A 20836-nucleotide genomic window follows, 5' to 3' on the forward strand; every position below is an offset into this window, starting at 1 on the left:
TGTGAGCCATGGTAGACACGGTTTAGCTTTCAGGCTCTGGTTCTTTATGAAGGACTCTGAAGAGTGTGTTGGATGCTCTGCTTTTACTTGCTGCCCAGATTTTCTAAACGTGGGTTGGAAAGCCACTTGCTCAACTTTAGCAGGTCTCCTCAGGCAAGAAACGCATCTGCTTGTGGGAGTGAGAGTCATGCCATCCTGCCAGCGCTGCTACATGCCACGGGCGGAGGAGGGAGTATGAGTCTTATCCTAATCATTAAACACATTCAGGAACATACCGACAGCAGCCCGTGACCCTGGGACTAATCCTTTCTTAGCAAACATGTGAGTGCCTACTATGTGCCAACTGCCAGGCTTAGCTCTAGAGAGAAAACGTTGCGCAAGACTCATGTGATCCCTGCCCCATAGAGCTTTTGCCATCATGAGAGACAATCAGATAATTAGACAGATACACAATTAGGGACTGACACGTGCTACGCGGCAGATGTGAAAGATCAGAATACAGCAAGTCCTATGAAAGGGAGGCCTGATTGGTCTGGTACCTGGTGTCTAGAGGATGCGTGAGTTAATTAGGAGAGAAAGTGGAGAGGGAAGAGTTGTTACGGGCGCAGGGACAGCACGCAGAAGGCCTGAGGCGGAAGGGAGCGTGGAGGAGGAGAATGACGTGAGCTGAGGTTGGAGAAGTGGACAGATGTAACTCCTTCAGGATGTCACAGGATGCTGGAAGAATTTCGATCTGTATTTTAAGTGGGCAGAAGCGTAGCGACAAGGTTGCTGTGTGGGCAGTGGTAGAGGAGAAGTAGAGAGACCAGGAAGGTAGCCCAGAAGACAGATGATGGCGATTTGGCCTAAGGTGTGGCGGTGGGAGGAGAGAGGACAGATCTAAACGTGATTTGGGATAAGAAATTGAAGGACTTGGTAATGGCTTGGCTGTTGGACTTGAGAGAGAGGAGAGTGTCAGATAACTCTCAGATATCTTCCATGAGCAATTGGAGAGGTGGGGAAGCTTTTTACTGAGACAGGGAACATTTTAAGCTGCTAAATTAATTACAGTAAGTTGATATAAATCAAATATCCTATGCTAAAATACTGCTTCTTCACAGATGATCACATCTGGGGTTTGACATTATCTGTAGGCCAAGAAAAGTATCTTAATGCTTTGTTCACTTTGCTGTTTTAAATTCCAGTCCACCTCCCAAGGAAAGGTCACTGCAGGATGAGCCTACAGGCTGGCTCAGCACAGGCTTTGGGGTTCCAGCAACGTGGGAACACCAACAAGTTTCAGAAAAGTTGCACTTCCATGGGCTAGCCACAGTTTTGCAGCCACAGAGTCCAGGAAAAAGCTCGTTTAATATCAGCACACAATTATGTTTTATGTTCCTCTGTTAAGAAGTGTTTTGTTTTGAATTATGTCATGGTGGGTGGCCGTCATGGTGGCATTGGTGGTGTTGCTGGTGGTGATGGTCATGGTGATGGTGGTGACAGTGATGGGGTTGTAGTGACAGTGATGGCGTGGTGGTGATGGGGGTGTTGGGGGTGGTGGTGATGGGAGGCATCAGTGCTGAGAGCTCTGAGTCCAGGCTGCAATTTCCTGCTTCCTGGGCATGGGCTAGAGAGCAGGGTTGTATTGGAGTTGGCAGGATTGTAAATGGTTCAAACACTACCTTTAAAGATCTTAAGAAGAAGGGAATTTGAGACACCTAGCTCCTGTTCCAGTTCTCCTCTTTTCATTGCTAAACTTCTCTAGTGAGAAGCTTCCGTTTCTGTTTCCTCTTCTGCCATGACCTTTATCTTTTCTGATCCAGTGACCTTTCTGTTTCTCTGCTTTCATTCTCATTATCTCCGGATGACTGCGATTTTCTAGCAGCGTGAGCTTGGGCAGTCCTCCTGCACGTCCTGTTCTCCTTACCTTGCTTTCTTTTCCTCTGTAATATTTAGCATCTGGTGCACCAGGTTTGTTTCTTTATGGTCTCTCTGCTTCTATGACAGTGAGGCAGAGACTTGTTTTATTCCCTGCTTTATTCCCAGCACCTGCAATCATACTTGACATAAGTTGCTGTTTAATAAATATTTGTTTATTCATGGATAAAATTATTTAATTGCCTTAACTGTTTCCTATTAGGTCACATGGGCCTAATAATGCTAATCTCATGTGGTTACCATGAGGATTAGATGAAATAATGTAAGTAAAGTGCCTGGCATTTACCTGAAATTGTTAGGCTCTTCTTTTTTTTAAAAATCTTACTGAAGTATACTGGGGTTTTTTTTAACATCTTTATTGGAGTATAACTGCTTCACAATGGTGTGTTAGTTTCTGCTGTATAACAAAGTGAATCAGCTGTACATGTATTTATAATCCCATCTCCCCTCCCTCTTGCGTCTCCCTCACACCCTGCCCATCCCACCCCTCTAGGTGGTCACAGAGCACCGAGCTGATCTCCCTGTGCTATGCGGCTGCTTCCCACTAGCTATCTGTTTTATGTTTGGTAGTGTATATATGTCCATGCCACTCTTTCACTTTGTCCCAGTTTACCCTTCCCCCTCCCCGTGTCCTCAAGTCCATTCTCTATGCCTGTGTCTTTATTCCTGTCCTGCTGAAGTATAGTTGATTTACAATGTTGTATTTAATTTCTGCTGTACAGCAAAGTGACTCAGTTAAACATATATTCTTTTTCGTATTTTTTTCCATTATGGTTTATCACAGGATACTGAATATAGTTCCCTGTGCTATACAGTGTAGGACCTTGTTGTTTATCCATCCTATATATAATAGTTTGCATCTGCTAATCCCAAACTCCCAACCCTTCCCTCCCCCCACCACCTCTCCCTTTGGCAACCACAAGTCTGTTCTCTATGTCTGTGAGTCTGTTTCTGTGTCGTAGATAAGTTCATTTGTGTCATATTTTAGGTTCCACATATAAGTGATATGATATTTGTCTTTATCTGGCTTACTTAGTATGATAATCTCTAGGTCCATCCATGATGCTGCAAATGGCATTATTTCATTCTTTTTAATGGCTGAGTATATTTCTGTTAGGCTCTTCTTGACACTCTTTTTTCTTATAACATCTTTCTCTTCACTATTCAAAGTGCTGTTCTGGTTGCCTTCTTATCTCCTTAGTGATGCATCTGTATTTTCTTCACGGCCCTTTTTTCTTCTGTCCGCTAATTGGCCAATTTCAGAAACCTGCCCAGTGGTCCTGAGTAAGGATGACTCAGCTTTTTATTTCTTCCTGCTTATTCACAAGGCTTCAATTATTATAATTAAATATACCATTAATTATCATTTATAATTCTATTATGGTATTTTTTACATTTGATTATAGAATCCACGTGTTATTTGTTTTTTTTTTAAAATTTTATTTATTTATGGCTGTTGGGTCTTCGTTTCTGTGCGAGGACTTTCTCTAGTTGGGGCTAGTGGGGGCCACTCTTCATCGCGGTGCATGGGCCCCTCACTGTCGCGGCCTCTCTTGTTGCAGAGCACAGGCTCCAGACGCACAGGCTCAGTAGTTGTGGCTCACAGGCCTGGTTGCTCCGTGGCATGTGGGATCTTCCCAGACCAGGGCTCAAACCCATGTCCCCTGCATCGCCAGGCAGATTCTCAACCACTGCGCCACCAGGGAAGCCCCATGTGTTATTTTTAATACAGCCAACAGTAGTCATAAACATTTTTCATGAACTGTGCTTCACATCCTGAATTATCCTGTGATGTTATCTTCACTTGACAGATGAGGAAACTGAGGCTGAGAGAGGTTAATATCTTGCCAGTGGGTACACACGCCTAGTAAGTGGTAGATCAAGAAGTCATTCTTGGGTCTGGGTCCTTCTGTTTCTTCATCTTTTCATCCATCTGAAAGGCATGTAGAGAGCACGTGACATGTGCCAAGCACTGTGCTAGGCTCTGGCCACACAGCAAGTGAAAAGCTGATGGAGAACCTGTGACCACTGTGAGTCACTGTTGTTATCTCTGCCCTCACTCTCTGGAACACACCGTCGAGTGCCCCATGCTACCGTGAGCCCGGCTCAGGTATTTTCACTTCCCTGTTTTATCCTCAGTTCAAGCTTCAAATGTCTAAATCACAACTCATGCCAGCTGCCTGCTCTCCCCTTCCAAATGACCTATTTTTCTTTCTCCACTGGAAAAACCATCATCTATCATCTTTCTTGTCACACAGGCTCAAAACTTTGGATTAGTTTTCATTACACCATCTCTTTCATTCCATACTTTCAATTCACACCCAACACCTGTTGTTTTTCTCCTTGAAAATGTCTCTTTCGTCTGTCTCTACTTCCCCAGCCCCTCTCCACCATTCTCATAGCAGCTCCTGTGCGCTCATTCCTTGATTTATGGAAAGAACCTCAAGACTGGGTTTTAATTAGTTTTATTCTCTGCTTCAGGATCCACTAGACTGTAAGTTTCCTAAAGGTCTAGAGCCTGCTCATTGATTCTTTTTCCCCAGCACTGTACCAGTCACATAGGAGACATTCCGATGGCTATTACATTAAAGCATCTTTGATGCTTAGACCACAGTTCTTTTTTTTTTTTACATCTTTATTGGGGTATAATTGCTTTACAATGGTGTGTTAGTTTCTGCTTTCTAACAAAGTGAATCAGCTATACATATACATATACCCCCATATCCCCTCCCTCTAGCGTCTCCCGCCCTCCCGCCCTCCCTGTCCCACCCCTCTAGGTGGTCACAGAGCCCCGAGCAGTTCTTACCCTTGATTTGGAGATTTATCTGGAGATGACAAGTAGTTGTCATTGAAGATCACGTGAGTGTGTTACATGTAGCTGTTCTCTGCATCGCAATAATATATACTATATATTCTCTGCATTGCAATAATATATACTATATATTTTAAACAAGGTCTTATTTCTGCTTTCTTCGTTAATGTTTGCTACCATCTGTTTGTTTTACCATTTGCTGACATCAGAGCCCTGGAGAAATGTACGGTTGAAAACTGTAAAGTGGTAAATATTCTTTCCATCAGAGAACACAATTCTTTCATTTTTCTGGGGCTACTCTAACTCTATAAAAACCCAATTTGAGAACCACTTTAGGTTACAGGGAAATTATGAGCCATTCAGAACTTTAGATGTTACTGGATAGGTCAGGTTACCCCCTCTCCATGAGAGGGTCTCTCCCATTTTGCAGGAAAGAGCTGCTTGGTATTTTCTGAAGCCCTGGAGTCACTGTTTGTGGCCCAGCGAACTCATGGGCAGAGGGTGGGTGTGCCAGCGCTTTCTTCCCCTAACTAACTTTCTCACTTGGACCATCTCTCCGTGGGCTCGTGGTTGGGACCCTTAGTCTTCTCTCACACCCAGGAGGGACGTTTGTGCAGATGTGGTCAACGTCAGTGTGACCGTCCAATTCTGTTTTAACATCTCCTCAGTTTCTCATTGGAAGTAAGTTGTTTGCACAGTTAGCAGTACTCATGGACTGAAGGAACTTTTCATTCTCAAGAATACCTTGAAGAAGTTAGGCTCATGGCATTTCTAAATGTGCATCGTTACTTTCAGAAATCATTCATCTTGATGACCATTCAGAGGACACATACACTTTTTTCAGGACTCAAACCAAAGCAGGATAATAACTGTAAATAATTATATCCCCAAATAAATCTTTTTATAAATGACTTAATACTGACTAAAGCTTTTATTCCTTAAGAGAGCAGGCCTTTTAAAAAGAATAATTATAACTTAATATATTTATTATATAATAGCATGCAAACTGCTGCAGAAAAACTTGAATGTTATGTGGTAGATGCCATTGGACCATAGCATTTGATGAATCATGATTTAGAGCTTAGCATCTGCCAGTAGTGGAGTTTTGTTTTTTTGTTTTTAACCTAAAAAAATTTATTCAGAGTAGATTTGCCTTAAGACCTTTTTCTTCTGTTGCAAGCTATGAAATGGCAAAACCTAGCTTTACCGTGTTACCCAGGAATTGCTGTAACTTTTATTTTGTTAGGTAAGTGATAGAATGAAATTTCCAAAAGCTATCTTCAGTGCACAAATGGTATCTTTCTGTAAGAACTCTATCAGATCACATTTGGTCATAAAAATACTGACTTTGCACTGGGTACTGAGGATTCAGCAGTGTAGAAGATGGACAGAATAACTGATTTCTTGGAGCTTACATTTTAGCATGGAAATGCAAATAAACATCATAACTTTAGGTAGTGACAGCGCTAAGAAGAAAATCTAAAGACAGTGCAATAGAGAGTGAAGGGGAGGGATAGATTGATTAGAGAGATCCGGAAGGACTCGTTGGGAGGTGACATAGGAGCTGAGCTGATGCTCTGTGCTGGGCAGAGTCAGCTTTGTGAAAATCGGGGGGAAAAGCAAGTGTGAAGATTTGAACAGGGAGCCAGCACTGTGTGTTCAAGAAACTGAAGGCCAGAGAGGCTGGAGGGTAGAGGACAAGGGTGAGAGTGATAGGAGGTGGGACAGGAAGACTGGCAGAGTTCAGACACTGTAATGTGTTGCAGACCGTTATAAGGAGTCTGGATTTTGCTCTTCGGGCAGTGGGACACCACTGAGGGTTTTTAACAGGGGTGTGGTCAGATCTGTAGCTGCCAACTTCATATGTACATTGTTGAAAGGTTTCTTTTCAATGGAAATACTTTTTCTTTGTGTTTTATAGAATAGACCAGAGGGCGGCCGTGTGGCCAAAGGATGAAACTCGGCAGGACCTCAATGAGGTAGGTGCAGTCATTGCTGGTTGTATGAACATGAATTAGCCAATCGTGAAGTTTATTATTCTTTTTCCTAGTACTAGGAATTTATTCTGATTAAAACTTTAAATGTGTTTGCTCTTAAGTAAATGTGTTTTCCTTGCACTTCTTTGGAAACGTGTTTCTCCTTGCTCTGGAGCAAATACATTTAAAATATAATTTGCAAGACTGCTCATTATGCCTTGGAAGTAAACCAAGCCCAGCAGTCATTTCGTTACACTTCTTTCAACTTTGCTTCAGGATTATGTAACCATGGCTGTGACAGTTACATTTGTAAAATTTTCTCTTAGTTTCATGTTATCTTCCCAACCCCTGCTTCTTCTAATGCCCTTTGCAGTCTCAAATATGATCATGCTTACCATTTTTCCATGGAGTGTGATATAGTTTGGTATTTGCAAAATGGTCCTCTGGTATGCTTTGAGACATTGAAGCCACATTTTCCAATGCAGATGGTTTCCCACTGAACTGGACATCACAGCGTTAATAAGCTTGTTCTAGATTTTCTTTGAAATATATAATTTAATCCCCCCATTGGAAATCAGTATAATGTAATTAGGATCCCTGTTGTCGTGAATGCCTTAGCTTAAGACACTGGTTTGGACTACTCTAATTTCTCTTGCCCTCATTGTATAATTAAGGAGCAGTGGGTGGTATGTCTGACTAATAAGATCATGACAAAAAGAATGAAAAGACTTGACGTTCAGACGCCAGGAAGAGAAATGATGGGCTTCGGGCAAATTTTTCATCATTTGATGCCATCTCTCCTCCGCCTCCAAAAATATGACAGCTAATTGAACTTAGGTGATTTTCCTTTTTCTTTTTTACTGTAGAACTTGGCATAAATGAGTAGCCAAAGGTAAACCAGGTGCCTAATTAAACCCAGTTAAATAAGTTACTGAAGTTGTGGGAAATGTCGTAAAGATAACAACCCAGAACCCTGCTTGTTATTCCTTTGTGCATTGGAGACAGCCTTCAGATTCCACAATCTTGCCTGTGGTAAAAAGAGTGAAAAAAGGTTTGAGAGAAAAAAGGCAAGAGCCTGAATCCGTGAGCACAGCTGTTTGCCCCACTGGGAATAAGCAAAATGCTGGTTGTAAAGAAGCACTGACTTGTTTTGACATAAGTGACTAGAAAAATGAGGTGATTGTAAGAGTCAAGTAGTGATAGGTTTCAAGTATTTGGGAGAAACTGATGTGTGAGCTGCAACCCCGTGAGAATGTGAAGATGACTTGAGCATTCTCAAATTACAGTTGCATAACGCTCTCTTTGAAAATCTGCTTTTCTGTATTCCTTCATGCTATTGTACTTGCAAATTACATGAAATGTGCTAGTTCACTGCTCTGGGATTGCATGGGTGCAGGAGTGCTGATTGGAGACAGGTCTCTGAAAGAGCAGTCAGCAGCACATTGTAAGTATGCGCTCTTCCATGAAAAACTGGTGATGCTCATCCGGACTGGTTGATAACAGTATGTGCTCAAGTGGAATTGTTCCAATCGGGATAAATCAGATGTGCAGATCACGTTGTGGCTAAGATTTGGGGGCTGGAGGAAACCTTAGGAAAGCTTGAACAGGGGCAGCTCACGGTCCAAGGCCATGGAGGGAGGGTTGACTCATTCAGACTCATTGATGGAGACGTCGTATAGAGTGGAAACATAATTAAACTCGGTCTTGCCTAGCATTTCGCAAACTTAAGAGAACACCAAACTCTTTCATGGAATAACCCCATAATAACATTGCTTTAGGCAACAGACTCCTATGGAATAAAGGTGGGAAACACTACCTTAATATTTTAATGCAAATAGAAAATACATATAGAAAAGTGCACATATCATAAGTGTATGACTGGATGAATTCTCACAAAGTGTGTAACCAGCATCAAGAAGCACAACATTGTTAGCATCCAGGCACCCTTATTTAATTCCTTCCGGTCACTCTTCCCCTATAAGGATAACTGTTCTTTGGACTTAAGTAGATTTGTTTTGTCTCTTTTTGAATTTCTTATAAATGGGCTGTATGTACTCTTTTGTGTCTGGTTTCATTTACTCAGTATTAATGTTTATGAGATTCATACATGTTTGGCACGTAGTTTTAGCTTTCACTCTCCTTGCTGTAACCCATTGTATGGTTGTTTCTAGTTTTTGACTCATGATCAGTTGCTACTAATTGTACTTTTTAAAAATGAACTCTCAGTCTCTCTGTACAGCTGATTTTTTATAGGAGTATTCCTTCCATCTCCAAGTGGATATGTAAGGTAGAATTTTTTGTTATGTTACCTATCTTCATTGCTCTTTGCCCCTTTTATTTATTTATTTAATTTTTATTTATTTATTTATTTTTGGCTGCGTTAGGTTTTCGTTGCTGCGCGCGGCCTTTCTCTAGTTGCGATGGGGTTGGGGGGGCTACTCTGTTGTGGTGTGCGGGCTTCTCTTGTTGTGGAGCACGAGTTCCAGGCACGTGGGCTCAGCAGTTGCGGTGCATGGGCTCAGTAGTTGTGGCCCACGGGCTTAATTGCTCCACGGCCTGTGGGATCCTCCCAGACCAGGGCTCGAACCCTTGTTCCCTGCATTGGCAGGTGGATTCTAAACCCCTGCGCCACCAGGGAAGCCCGTGTCCCTTTTATTTATACACCACAGCCTCCAACACACAGCCTTCTAGTTCTTTAAAAAGAACCCACTAGTTCCATATCTGCTGTCTTCCTTCCATTCCAACTTGCAAGTCTAAAGTAAAAAAGCAGTTTCTTGAGCATTGTAAGAAGCATGGTCTGCAAATACTTTCCAGATGTTTCTATGGACCCTAATGTTGTAATTGTCGATTGTAGCAATTTTAAGATGTTACGTATGTGCTTTATATTTTCTCCAAATTTCACATCTCGTATTTCACATCTACTTTTTAAACTTCTTAATTCCACTTGCTCTGTCACAGATAGATGGGGCTCAGCTATATTTGATCCCAGAGCTGGTGCTTGACCCGAGCTCTCCTGTATGTAGTAAGGTGATACATGATGTGACATAGCTACCTATGAGCATCTGTCTCTGGGTGTGTTCCCAGTACTTTCCCAGTGAACTGAAAAACTCACTTCTTATTTCTACTGGGTGTGAGTATAGACCTGATTCCTGCCAGCCTCACTTTTCTTCGGCCAGTCTCAAGCCCCTAGTTTTTGACCTTGGTTCTCCTGATAGGACTTGCCTCTCCGTTCCATGAGTTTTGGTGTCTCTGGGAGTATACTGTAGGAGTTGGTTTCTGAAAACCTGATTAAGTGTCCATTCTGGCGTTGAGCTGAACTTTCACACTCTGCCTCTGTAAGACATCAGGAGATTTTATTTGTTGGGGTCCCCTGGATCCTGGTTGGAAAATATCTGCCTCTGTAAAACATCAGAAGATATTATTTGTTGGGGTGTCATAGATCCTGATTGGAAAATATTCTAGACTTGAGATCGTCAATGTCTAATCCACCTTGATCCTTGGTTTTAGTCATTTCCCTGTGTCCATGTAATCAATAAGCAATCAGTAGTTCAAAAAGTTGCTTGAAGGATAAAATGAGAAAAAATATCGTTTTCCCTCTCCACATCCTAGTAGATCGCATTCCTGGCTTCAGTTTCATTTAAGTAAAATAAGAGATGTATGAAGAAAATGAATGGGTCTCCCCTTCCCTGAGAAAACATGCCATATTGGGTCCTCCTCCTCCTTTTTCCAACTCCCAGACTGCATATCATAAAGCAGCCCATCAACTTCTTGTAGTTTTTCATTTGTGAAATGGAGGCAGGTTTTGAATTGGGTTAACTCTAGGACTGCTTTCAGTTTTCACACTCACTGATTCCACCTTTTTTTGTTTTTCTTCATTTTCCCAGCCCTTGTAGAATTTAGTCATAGGTTCCCATGACGGATGGAATGAGGCAAATTGCGCCCCTTTTTGAGTGTATGTGCACATGTCTACGTGTGGGTCTCCATGTGAAGGATTTGATTGTCTTTTTATTACCATCCATAGTTTAGCATATAGATACGTTTTGGCGTCAAGCCATAGCAGACCTCCAGATGGTACTTACTGTTTTGTTTGAGATGTGTTTCTCCCTCAAAATTGTTTTAATTTTGAGAAAATGGTCTAGCAGGAGGCTTATTCAGGCCCTTGAGACTCCTGAGTTGGCTGAATGGTATTTCTTTCTGTAGGAATAGGCAGCTGTCTTTTTCTATTGAAATGCAAACCCAGTCTATAGGGTTGGGCCTTAGATCAGAATTGACTGATAATTTTTTTTCCAGTATCTGGGTTTTTTTCCTTGTGACTGAAAGTCAATTCAAGCTGGCTTTCATAAATAACAGGATTTTATTGATTCAAACGCCTGAAACCTTAGGATCAGGATAGGCTTCACAAATGGCTAGTTCCAGGGATTAAAGACTCGTCATGTAGATGCCGTCTCTTTCCATTTTGACTCTGCTTTCCTATATTGACCTTATCTTTGGGTTGACCAACGCTCTCTAGGGACACACTGTTCTTACAGCTAGTAATTCCAGTGTATATTAGTTTTCTGTTACTGTGGAACAAATTCCCAAAAGCTTAACAGCTTCAAACATCCATTTATTAGCTCACAGTTGTGTAGGTCATAAATTTGAGTAGATTCCATTGGATTCTCTGCTCAAGGTCTCACAAAAATGAAAACAAGGCATTGGCTGTGATAGACTCTTATCTGGAGGTTCCAGAGAAGAGTCCATGTCCAAACTCATTCAGGTCATTGCCTGAATTTACTTCCTTGAGGTTGTAGGACTGTAGACCCCCTTTCCTTGTTGGTCAGCGTCTGGGGGATAGCTCTCAGCTTCTAGACACTGCCTGCGTTCCCTCTCACATGGGCCCCTTCACCTTTGAGCCAGCAGCACCAAATCCTTCTGTGCTCCAGATCTCTGTGATGTTGTATTCTGCCAGCTGGAAGAAACACTCTGCTTTTAAAAGGCTCACCTGATTGGGTCAGGCCCATCCAAGCAATCTCTGTATCCTTGGTCACCTGAGTTAGGACTTTAATTATATCTGCAAAATCTCTTCTTAGCAGCATCTAAATTCGTGTTTGATTGAGTAACCAGGGTACAGGAATCTTGGGGGCCATCTTTAAGATTCTGCCTATCACACAGTAGAAATGGAGTCCTTTCTAGATCCATAAGGTTCCATACTTGAGTCTCATTTATCTGGCTTGTGACTTGTAGCCCATTCTTGAACCAGTCACTATGACCTTGGGAAACTATTGAAGTCCATTCCATGAGTTGAAAATGAGACATATTCTATTTTTCAAAAATCCACATCTTATCATGTAGAAAAGCTTAGAGTCCTGTTTCAGAACGTGAGTTTATAGAACTATATTATTCTCTCCCAAACATCTTGTTTTTATTGTTTATTTAATAAAGTAAACATATTGAGGATATCACAAACAGGTAAAACTAAGTACACGACTCCCTCTTCCTAGGTTGAAATCTAATCATCTGGCTGGAAGGAAATTTGGTTTGGGTTATCATGTGTGGTGGCAAGATTGCCCGTGTTTGAGAAAGAGGTGCTGCTATTATGAGAATAAGACCTGGATCCTCTTGTCAACAGAGGACTCCTTGAAGTGAATAGCTTGTTCTCTTATATTGAATCTCTCCATTGGGTAGTGCAGGACAGTGAGGGCTGACCATCCCGAGGAAGCTGGGATGGGCTGAGCCGAGGTGTACTGGTCTTCAGTTAGACTTGGCTGCAAAGCATACTGGGACATAAGCAACACAGGCCCCACAGGGATTAGCCAAATGCCCAGTGTCCCTAGGGATGGGGTGAATTTGGCGTTTTTTTGTAGCCATCACCCTTGGAGGAAGTCCCACTTCTTTTGGCAAGAACACCCAGAGGACGGCAGCAGCAGTTCAGGAGGTAACACTGCCTTGCTTCCGAGCACCCCATACTTTATACTTCCTGATGTGGAGGTCCCGCTTCAGGGGGTACCAGGGCTGGAGGCCAGTGAGGCTGTCAGAAGGCTGGAGGTCAGGGAAAAGCTATTGTTCCTGGGACAGGTAGCGCTAAACAGGCAACCAAGGCAGCATTTAGGGTGGGTCAAGTCCCTAGGGAATAGGGCAGTATTTCTCAAAGTGTGGACCTTGGACCTCCTGCATCTAAGTGACCCTGCCCCAGGCCACAGAATCCGTGTCTGTCCCTGCCTGGGAGCGTATGTCTTTAACAAACTCCTCAGTGATTCGTAAGCATTTTAAAATTTCTGAACCAGGGCAGCAAGGAGGCTTGAAATTGGATACTCAGAAGGGCCTCCCAAGTACTGCCTAAAGGGTCCAGGCAAACAACACTAACATTCAACGCAGGATTTTTATGGTTGGCCCCTATTCTACTCATTGTGCTAGGTACAGCCGTGAACAATGGCAGTATGCTTCCAGCCCTTCTGGAGCTGGAAGGAGCCAATAAACAAGTAGAGAAATAAATAAAATTCTATATTATAGTGAGTGTTGGGAAGGAAAAAATCAAGATGCTAAAAGAGAAATTGGGGGGCCCTCTTTGGATGAGGTAATCAGAGCTGGCTTAAGATTTGATGGAAATTTGACTGTGAAGCAACTACAGCTGGATTCAAGGCCTGGGGAGGTAGGGGCAGGGAGTAGATGGAAAGGAGGGGTGGGGTGTGTGTGCGTGTGTGTATGCGTGCGTGTGTGTGTGTGTGTGTGTTGGGGTGGAGCCTACACAGGACACAGGAAAGCTCAGGGAAGAGAGTGGTAAATAGAAATGGGGTTGTTTGGGACCCTGTTGTTATCCTCTGTTTTGAGCAGATTCCCAGTTTGATTTTGCCACAGAGAATCTATGCACAGTTCTTGGATAGAGATGGGAGAGGGTCACGAAACCGCTTCACAGAAAGTAAAAGTAAGCTGTCTGCCCTCTGCAACTGGTGAATTGCAGACAAAGGCATCCTAAAATAGTATTCCACCATCCAGCCTGTGTGGGTGTTCTCCATTCCAGCCAACTAAAGTGGGACCCGGTAATTGTAGAGGAGAGAAAATGAGTAGAGCATTTTCTAAAACAAGTCGCATATTTTCCATTATGTAAAAGAGAAAAATTAGCTTGTAGAAAACCACACCTAGGTTTCACGGACGTCTCTCCGGTTTCTTTGATGACCAGATGGGAGAACGGGGGAAGCAGAGGTAGGCATTGTTCTTTAGAGGATCCATCAGCCTTTGTTCAGTTTTCCTGCAGATTGTAGAGACCCATTCAGGGAGACTTTGGATGTAAACCTGGAAAAGCCAGCTGGCAGGCTGGCCTCAAGGGAGGGGCTGGGGGCAGCCTGCCAGGGACCAGGAGCCCCCCCACCCCGCGGCCCCCGAGCAAGAGAAGGGCCGGAGGTAGCACTGGGACCACAGGGGTTGGCTGCCCTTCATTTTTCTGTAGGGGTAAAGCTCATTCCTGCATAAAAGGTCACCAAGTCAGGCAAGGTTGGAGAGTGAAACAGCTGCTTATTCACTCTGCGGGCTTGTGGTGACTTTCCTCCATCACCCTATGACAGTGTAGTAGCCATCTCCCCACTAGACTGGAGCCCCGCGAGGAAGGGGCTGACATCAGTCTCATGCTCCAGAGCCCAGTGTATCTCTTTGTGCGTTGAGAGCTGCCGGAGCCTGGGAGCTGCACGTGTGCTGGTACAGCTGCTGGGGGCATGACCCTCACGTGTGTGATGCAAGCAGTGCTCCAGCCTTCTCAGAGGAGGCTCTGTGGGGCTCAGCCCTGATGGGACAGGCTGGATTCCTCCTGTTGGCCACTGGAAGGACATGTATGTGACAGTGGCATAGATTGCTCATAGGCAAAGCCTCCAGCTTCCCCTGTTGTGTGTTCTCTGGTCACCAGGCTCCATCCCACACGGGGCATCCAAGCCTCCACTCTCTGTCCCTGTGCTGAGGAACAGCAGGTGGTCCTCAGGTAAGGGGTCAGTGAGGGTTGGGGAGGGACATAGCTGATGACAGTCGGTGAGCAGAGTTTCTTCCATTCTGCCTCCTCAATTCCAGCAGTTTATGTTTTCCCTTCTCCTTGGATGTCTTCTTGTCCCTCGAGACCTTCATCTCCTCTCTCCTGTTCCATTTGCCACTCTGCTCTCCCCCATTCCTTTAAGCTTCCTCCTACCTGGTGTCTGAGAGAGGAGCAAACCAGCCGTGCAAATGGATCTCCTTCGACGCTCGGAGCATCGGTTCGGTTTCAGTATGAGTACAAGTGAGGGAGCAGGAGGGCGGGAAGACGGGTGAGAACCACCTGTGACTACTCCCAGTGGTAACTGGGTCTCAGCATTACACCCCACTCTCTGGGGGAGGAGAGAGTCCTCTGAACGTGACCTGACGAGCTCCTCTGCAGTGAGATTCTTTGCTGTTGATTTGTGTTGTGTGAACACTTGCTTCGGTTCCACAAACACCTTCCAAGCATCCACTCTGTCAGGTTCTGTGCACCAGCCCCAGTACACGGACATGTTTGCTTTTCTTTCCTCGAAAGTTGGAAGGGAACTTTCAAGTCACGTAGTCTCAGGTTCTTCCTGGGCAGATGCAGAGTGAGACCCTGGGGGTAGAGTGATGAGTCAAGGTCAAGAGATGCTATGGGGTCTGGCCTCCCACACCACCAACCCTCTGCCCAGCAGCCCCTGGGGTTTGGAGATGAACGTAATAACCACGGAGTCCAGTGCTTGAGTGTTTCCCACGTGCTGACGCTGTGCAAAGTGCTCTCTGTGCCTTCCCTTGTTTAACTCTTCGAGCAGGTGCCACTGTCACTGTCATTATTGCCGCTTTTTATGCATGAGGAAACTAAGGCTTAGAATAGCCAAGATTCTTGCCCCAAGTTAGCTGCACAGTACGTAGCAGAGATGGCCTCTGGTTCGGTGAGATGGCCTCTGGTTCGGTGTAAAGGCCATGTCCTCCTCTGCTTTGTAGAATCTGCAAGAGCACGTAGAGTTTACAGGAGGCGGCTGGTTCCACGTCCTCCCTCTAAATGTAGAGAAGGACTGGTTTTCTTTCTTTTTTACTTTTTGTTTTTTAAAATTGTGGTAAAATAGATATAACATAAAATTTAACGTTTTAACCATTTTAAAGTATACAGTTCAGTGGCATTAAGCACATTCACACGGTTGTGCAACCATCACCGCCATCCGGCTCCAGGACTTTATTTATCTTCCCAACCTCACACTCTGCACCCTTTAAACCCTAACTCCCTTTCCTTCCCCACCAGCCCCTGGCAACCACCATACTACTTGCCATCTCTATGAATTTTACTGCTCTAGATACTTGTCCTTTTGTGACTGGCTTATTTCACTTAGCGTAATATCCTCAAGGTCCATTCATGTCGTAGCGTGTGTTAAAATTTTCTTCCTCCTTAAGGCTAAATAACATTCCACTGTATGTATCTATCACAGTTAGTTTATCAGTTCATCTGCGGATGGACACTTGGGTTGCTTCCAACTTGTATTAATCTGCTAATACCCTGTTAGGACTGCCATTAACAAAAAGATACCAGAGACTTGGTGGCCGAAACAGCATTTATTATCTCGCAGTTCTGGAGGTAAGAAGTCCAAGATTAAGGTGCTGGCAAAATTGGTTTCTCCTGAAGCCTCCTCCTTGGCTTGCAGATGGCTGCCTTTTCACTGTGTCCTCACATGGCATTTCCTCTGTGTATGTGCATCCCTGGTGTCTCTCTCTCTCTATAGGGGCACTGGTCATATTGGATTAGGGCCTCACCCTTATGACCTTATTTTACCTTGATTGCATCTTAAAAGCCCTGTCTCCAAATATAGTTACATTGTGGGTTAGGGCTTCAATATATGAACTTGGGGGAGACAGTTCAGTCCATAATGCATTTCTTGGTTATTGTGAATAATGTTGCCGTGAGCATGGGCATACAAATATCTGTTAGAGTCGCTGCTTTCCATTCTTTCAGTGGGTTTGCTGGATCTTACAGTAGCTCTGTTTTCAGAATTGCCATATTTGAGGAACTACCTATTTTTAGAAACACCTGTTTGTGGAACCACCATACTGTTTGCTGTTGCAGCTGTGCCGTCTTACATTCTCATGGCATTATTTCTTAATTTGCAGGGTAGTTTTGCTCTTTTTGAGAGGTCACTCCAATATCCAAAGTCCTTCAGTTGGAAGCTTGCCTGGAATCATTCTTTTTGCTTCCCAGATGCTTGGGTACTAAATCTTTCCAGAAACTTGGTGCCCTTGCTCCTTCTGTACCACCTGTCAGTAGCCTTGGGCTCTTGCTTCCACACTTAGCTTCTGGGAAAACATCCCAGAGAGGAAGAAGAAACTATAAAAAAATGGCCTGGTGTCAGGCAGATGCTTCATCCAAGCTGTGGGCTCCCAGGCAGCAGCCCCTGAGCACAGGGAGGTTTGTACGAGGTCTTGCTCCAACTCTGAGCTGAGCAGAGGAGGGGTCCTGAGCCTGCGAGGGACCTGCCGCTTTCAGACTGGCCAAGAGACAACAGATTTAAGACATTCCTCAGTGAGCAGCTGTTTTTTAAAATTTTTTACTTATTTTTTTTAACATCTTTATTGGAGTATAATTGCTTTACAATGGTGTGTTAGTTTCTGCTTTATAACAAAGTGAATCAGCTATACGTATATCCCCATCTCTTCTCCCTCTTGTGTCTCCCTCCCTCCCTCCCACCCTCCCTATCCCACCCCTCTAGGTGGTCACAAAGCTCTGAGCTGATCTCCCTGTGCTATGCGGCTGCTTCCCACTAGCTATCTATTTTACGTTTGGTAGTGTATATATGTCCATGCCACTCTCTCACTTCGTCCCAGCTTACCCTTCCCCCTCCCCATATCTTCAAGTCCATTCTCTAGTTGGTCTGCATCTTTATTCCCATCTTGTTCCTAGGTTCTTCTGACCATTTTTTTTTCTTTTTCTTTCTTTTTTTTTTAGATTCCATATATATGTGTTAGCATACGGTATTTGTTTTTCTCTTCTTAGTGAGCAGCTTTTAAAACACCGCTGTGGGTTCGTATGTACTCACATCAACAGTATGATGAGGGTATGTGTGCGGGGAGGGGTTGGGATGGGAGGAGGTGCGGGGCGTGGGTGTGTATGTGAGGTAAGGTGTGAGGGTGTCAGGGCACAAGGGGTGGGGAAGGGTGTGAGAGTGGGAGATGGGAATGAGGGTGCATCTGGGGCGGAGTGTTTGTGTGATAGGGCGTGAGGGTATGTGTGGGCCATGGTCTGGGGGGGTGTGTCTGGGGTGGGATGTAGTGGTGGTTATGAGGGTGTGTGGGGAATAGGTTATATGAAGGCGGGCTGTCAGCAGGTGCTTGGGTGCGTGTGTGCGCATGTGTGTGTTGCAGGGTCAGAGCAGGGAAAAGGACACACGACTCCACTCCGGGTAGCCCCCCCGTCCCCCACCAGGAGCTCTGGGGCCTGCAGAGCTGCCCTGTTGCAGGGGACTGGGGCCCAGCCAGGGACTCAGCATGACTCACTTTGACCTGGTTGGGGGAATGAATTTGCCGGGGCGTCTGCATCACAGCAGCATACGCATACGTGCGTCAGTCTGTCTGACTTTGCTCTTATTAAGAACCGCTGGAGGAATTTAAAATGAGAAAGGAGGAGGGGGAGTGGGGAGTTTGTGCTGGCAGTGATGAACGGTAAACTGCTTCTCCCTCAGTGGCTGGGTCAGACTAAGGGACCAAGGTCATCTCCCTCCATCCCTCCACTCTGTTCTTGGTAAAAGGCAGCTGTATCCATTCCATGTGAGAAAAGTAACTTCAGAAGGTACACGTACAGACACACACACACACCCCTACACACCTACAGGCACGCACACACCCCACACGCAGATGCAGATAAGGGAGCCCCGAAGCACCTCCCAGCTGCCAGGCGGCCTCTGCAGCAGTCACTGTGTGCACTGCGGGCTTTTATGAATGGTAGCCTGGGAGGGGCCTAATGTCATTCGCTCCTGATGTCAGCACAATGAATGAAACACTTGCAAAGCGTAAAGGCTCAACCACTGGGGAAGCAGATACCTTCTCAGACTGGTTCTCCGGGTGCAGTGTCTCTTGCTGACGAAATCATCAGTCCCGTGTGTCACAGATAATCAATATACGTTAGGATTGATATGAAGCAGAAACAGAGACTGCCCGTGGAAGAGCGCGCCTCTGATGCCGGCACAGCCAGCCCTGCCTGAAGCAGCTGAGGCCGAGACCCCCTTCCTGCCAGGCGCCGGAGAAAGAGCTGCAGACCCAGCGTTGCTTCAGGATCTGACTGAGCCAGCCCGATGTTCTGCTTTTGCTGGCAGAATCCCTTGCTGAAGCTCCAAGCCCTGGAAACTGATCTGTGCTCTGCCTTTTTGACACACCAGGAAGAAGCCGCTCAGGTGCACGGAGTCAAGGATCCAGCCCCGGCGTCCGGCCAGAGCGCCCCTGCTGAGGGGGCAGATGCCACAGGTAAGAGCCTGGGCTCGAGGGGGCGGGCTCCCCGTCTGTACTGTCAGGGTAGTTCTACGTCTTGCTGCTTCCTCCTAAACCTGGCCCCGTGGGAGACAGTGCCTGGTGCACCGGGGGGCTGAGTGGGGGCGGGGGCAGGAGGCATGAAGATGTGCTGGAATCCACATCTCCCTCTCTAGCTGGGGGCCAAGGGTCAGACTTCCAGAGATGGTGTCAGGTGAAAAGCACCCGTAATACCTGGTCTTCGTTTTCCTATTCGGTCTCCTGTGACACACAAGTGGCCTGTTTATATGTCACTGGATTTAGATCATCTGTGCTGTCTTGAGACTCAGCTCATGATATTTTTGAGGGATTAGGGGAGTTTCAACATTGCTACTTCGTTTCTTCTGTTACCTGCTTGTAAGATGATCCATCACCCCAGGGAAGGTGGAGGTGAGTGACACAGCTCCTTCCAATGCTATATTGTCTTTTTCTGTCTCATTTTTTTAGCATTAATTTCTGTGTTGAAAAGTCTCAAACTTGGGTCTCATTTGGCTGTTAGTTTCTCTAGTTTTAATCTCGGGGATAGTAGGTTGGCTAGCAAGCAGAACGCAAATCAATGCTCCCAGGAAGACTTCGATGGGAAAGAAGTACTAAATTTATATGGGCAGAAACGAGAGCACAGCTTATCTTTTCTAACATCAGTGGGTCAGAGGTTTGCACACTGGTTTCTGAGTGGATGGTAGAAATAGGCTTAGGTGAGCTTGCTTCATGAGATGTCCTTTATCTCCAGGAGTTGAAAGAAGAGATTTACAAAGGTAATCTGTATCCATACCATTAGCAATAGTGCATTGAAGATATCACTGTTTAAAACAGACCCACATGGTCTAAGTAGGCAAAACAGCCATCTCCAGTGTTTGAATATGTATTAATAACAGTAGCTAATAATAGCTAGTAATAGTAGCTACTATTATTATGGAAGACTTTCTGTGATCCAGGCACTGTTCTAAGCACTTCATAGCTATTAATTTAAATTGTTAAACCTGTGAAATAATACTATTCATAGTAAGGACACTGAGGCCTAGTGTGGCCCTCCTGGTAAGTGGTAAATTACTTCCCTATGGATGCAGGTAGCCAATTGGCCGTCCTTGTTGCCTGGTGAGCTCCTCTGCTCTGTTGGCCATTGTGTTTGGTTGAGATGCAAGTACAATCAGGTAGGAGCCAGTGTCAAGCCAGTTAGGGATTGGAGTCAGATTATTAGACAGTGCCCTTCTTCTTCTACCAACCCCATATTCCACACCCTGTAAACAGCATACAAAACACATAGAGAAGTCCCAAGCCAAATACAAATTAACTTTTGAATTATCTGATGCTTTGTATAGCTTCACAAGTATCTGGCAAAGACTGTTTAATAAAATATTTGCTGCCTGTTGGATATGGAGGTACATATATAGATATATACACACACATATACATATATGTGTATATATACATATTTTAACATGACTTTCATGTGTATGTGTCTTATTTTTTCCAAAGGTCAATAATAGTTTTACGTTTTCTCATTCTGGATGGACGGGATTTTGAATAAACTTATTAACACATTCTTTATAAAATAGAAATATGTACTAAGTTTATGTAGGGATCACCCACACAAAAGAACCATCAATATATTCCATGTTAGGTGTCAAATGGCAGAAATGGGCAAAAGGCTCTT

General features: G+C 44.6%; 1 protein-coding gene across 9 annotated transcripts in view; it reads left to right on the forward strand.

Annotated features, from left to right (window-relative positions):
• Positions 1-20836, forward strand: part of FAM13C (family with sequence similarity 13 member C) — a 136714-nt gene that overhangs the window by 75445 nt on the left and 40433 nt on the right. For all 9 annotated transcript variants that reach the window (XM_067710932.1, XM_067710927.1, XM_067710931.1 and 6 more), the window contains 2 exons: positions 6651-6708; positions 19056-19140. In XM_067710932.1, the coding sequence (XP_067567033.1) occupies positions 6651-6708; positions 19056-19140 (143 nt within the window). The remainder of the gene's footprint in view (positions 1-6650; positions 6709-19055; positions 19141-20836) is intronic.

The sequence above is a fragment of the Pseudorca crassidens genome, chromosome 16 (genome assembly GCF_039906515.1).
Source record: "Pseudorca crassidens isolate mPseCra1 chromosome 16, mPseCra1.hap1, whole genome shotgun sequence".
Lineage (NCBI taxonomy): Eukaryota > Metazoa > Chordata > Mammalia > Artiodactyla > Delphinidae > Pseudorca > Pseudorca crassidens.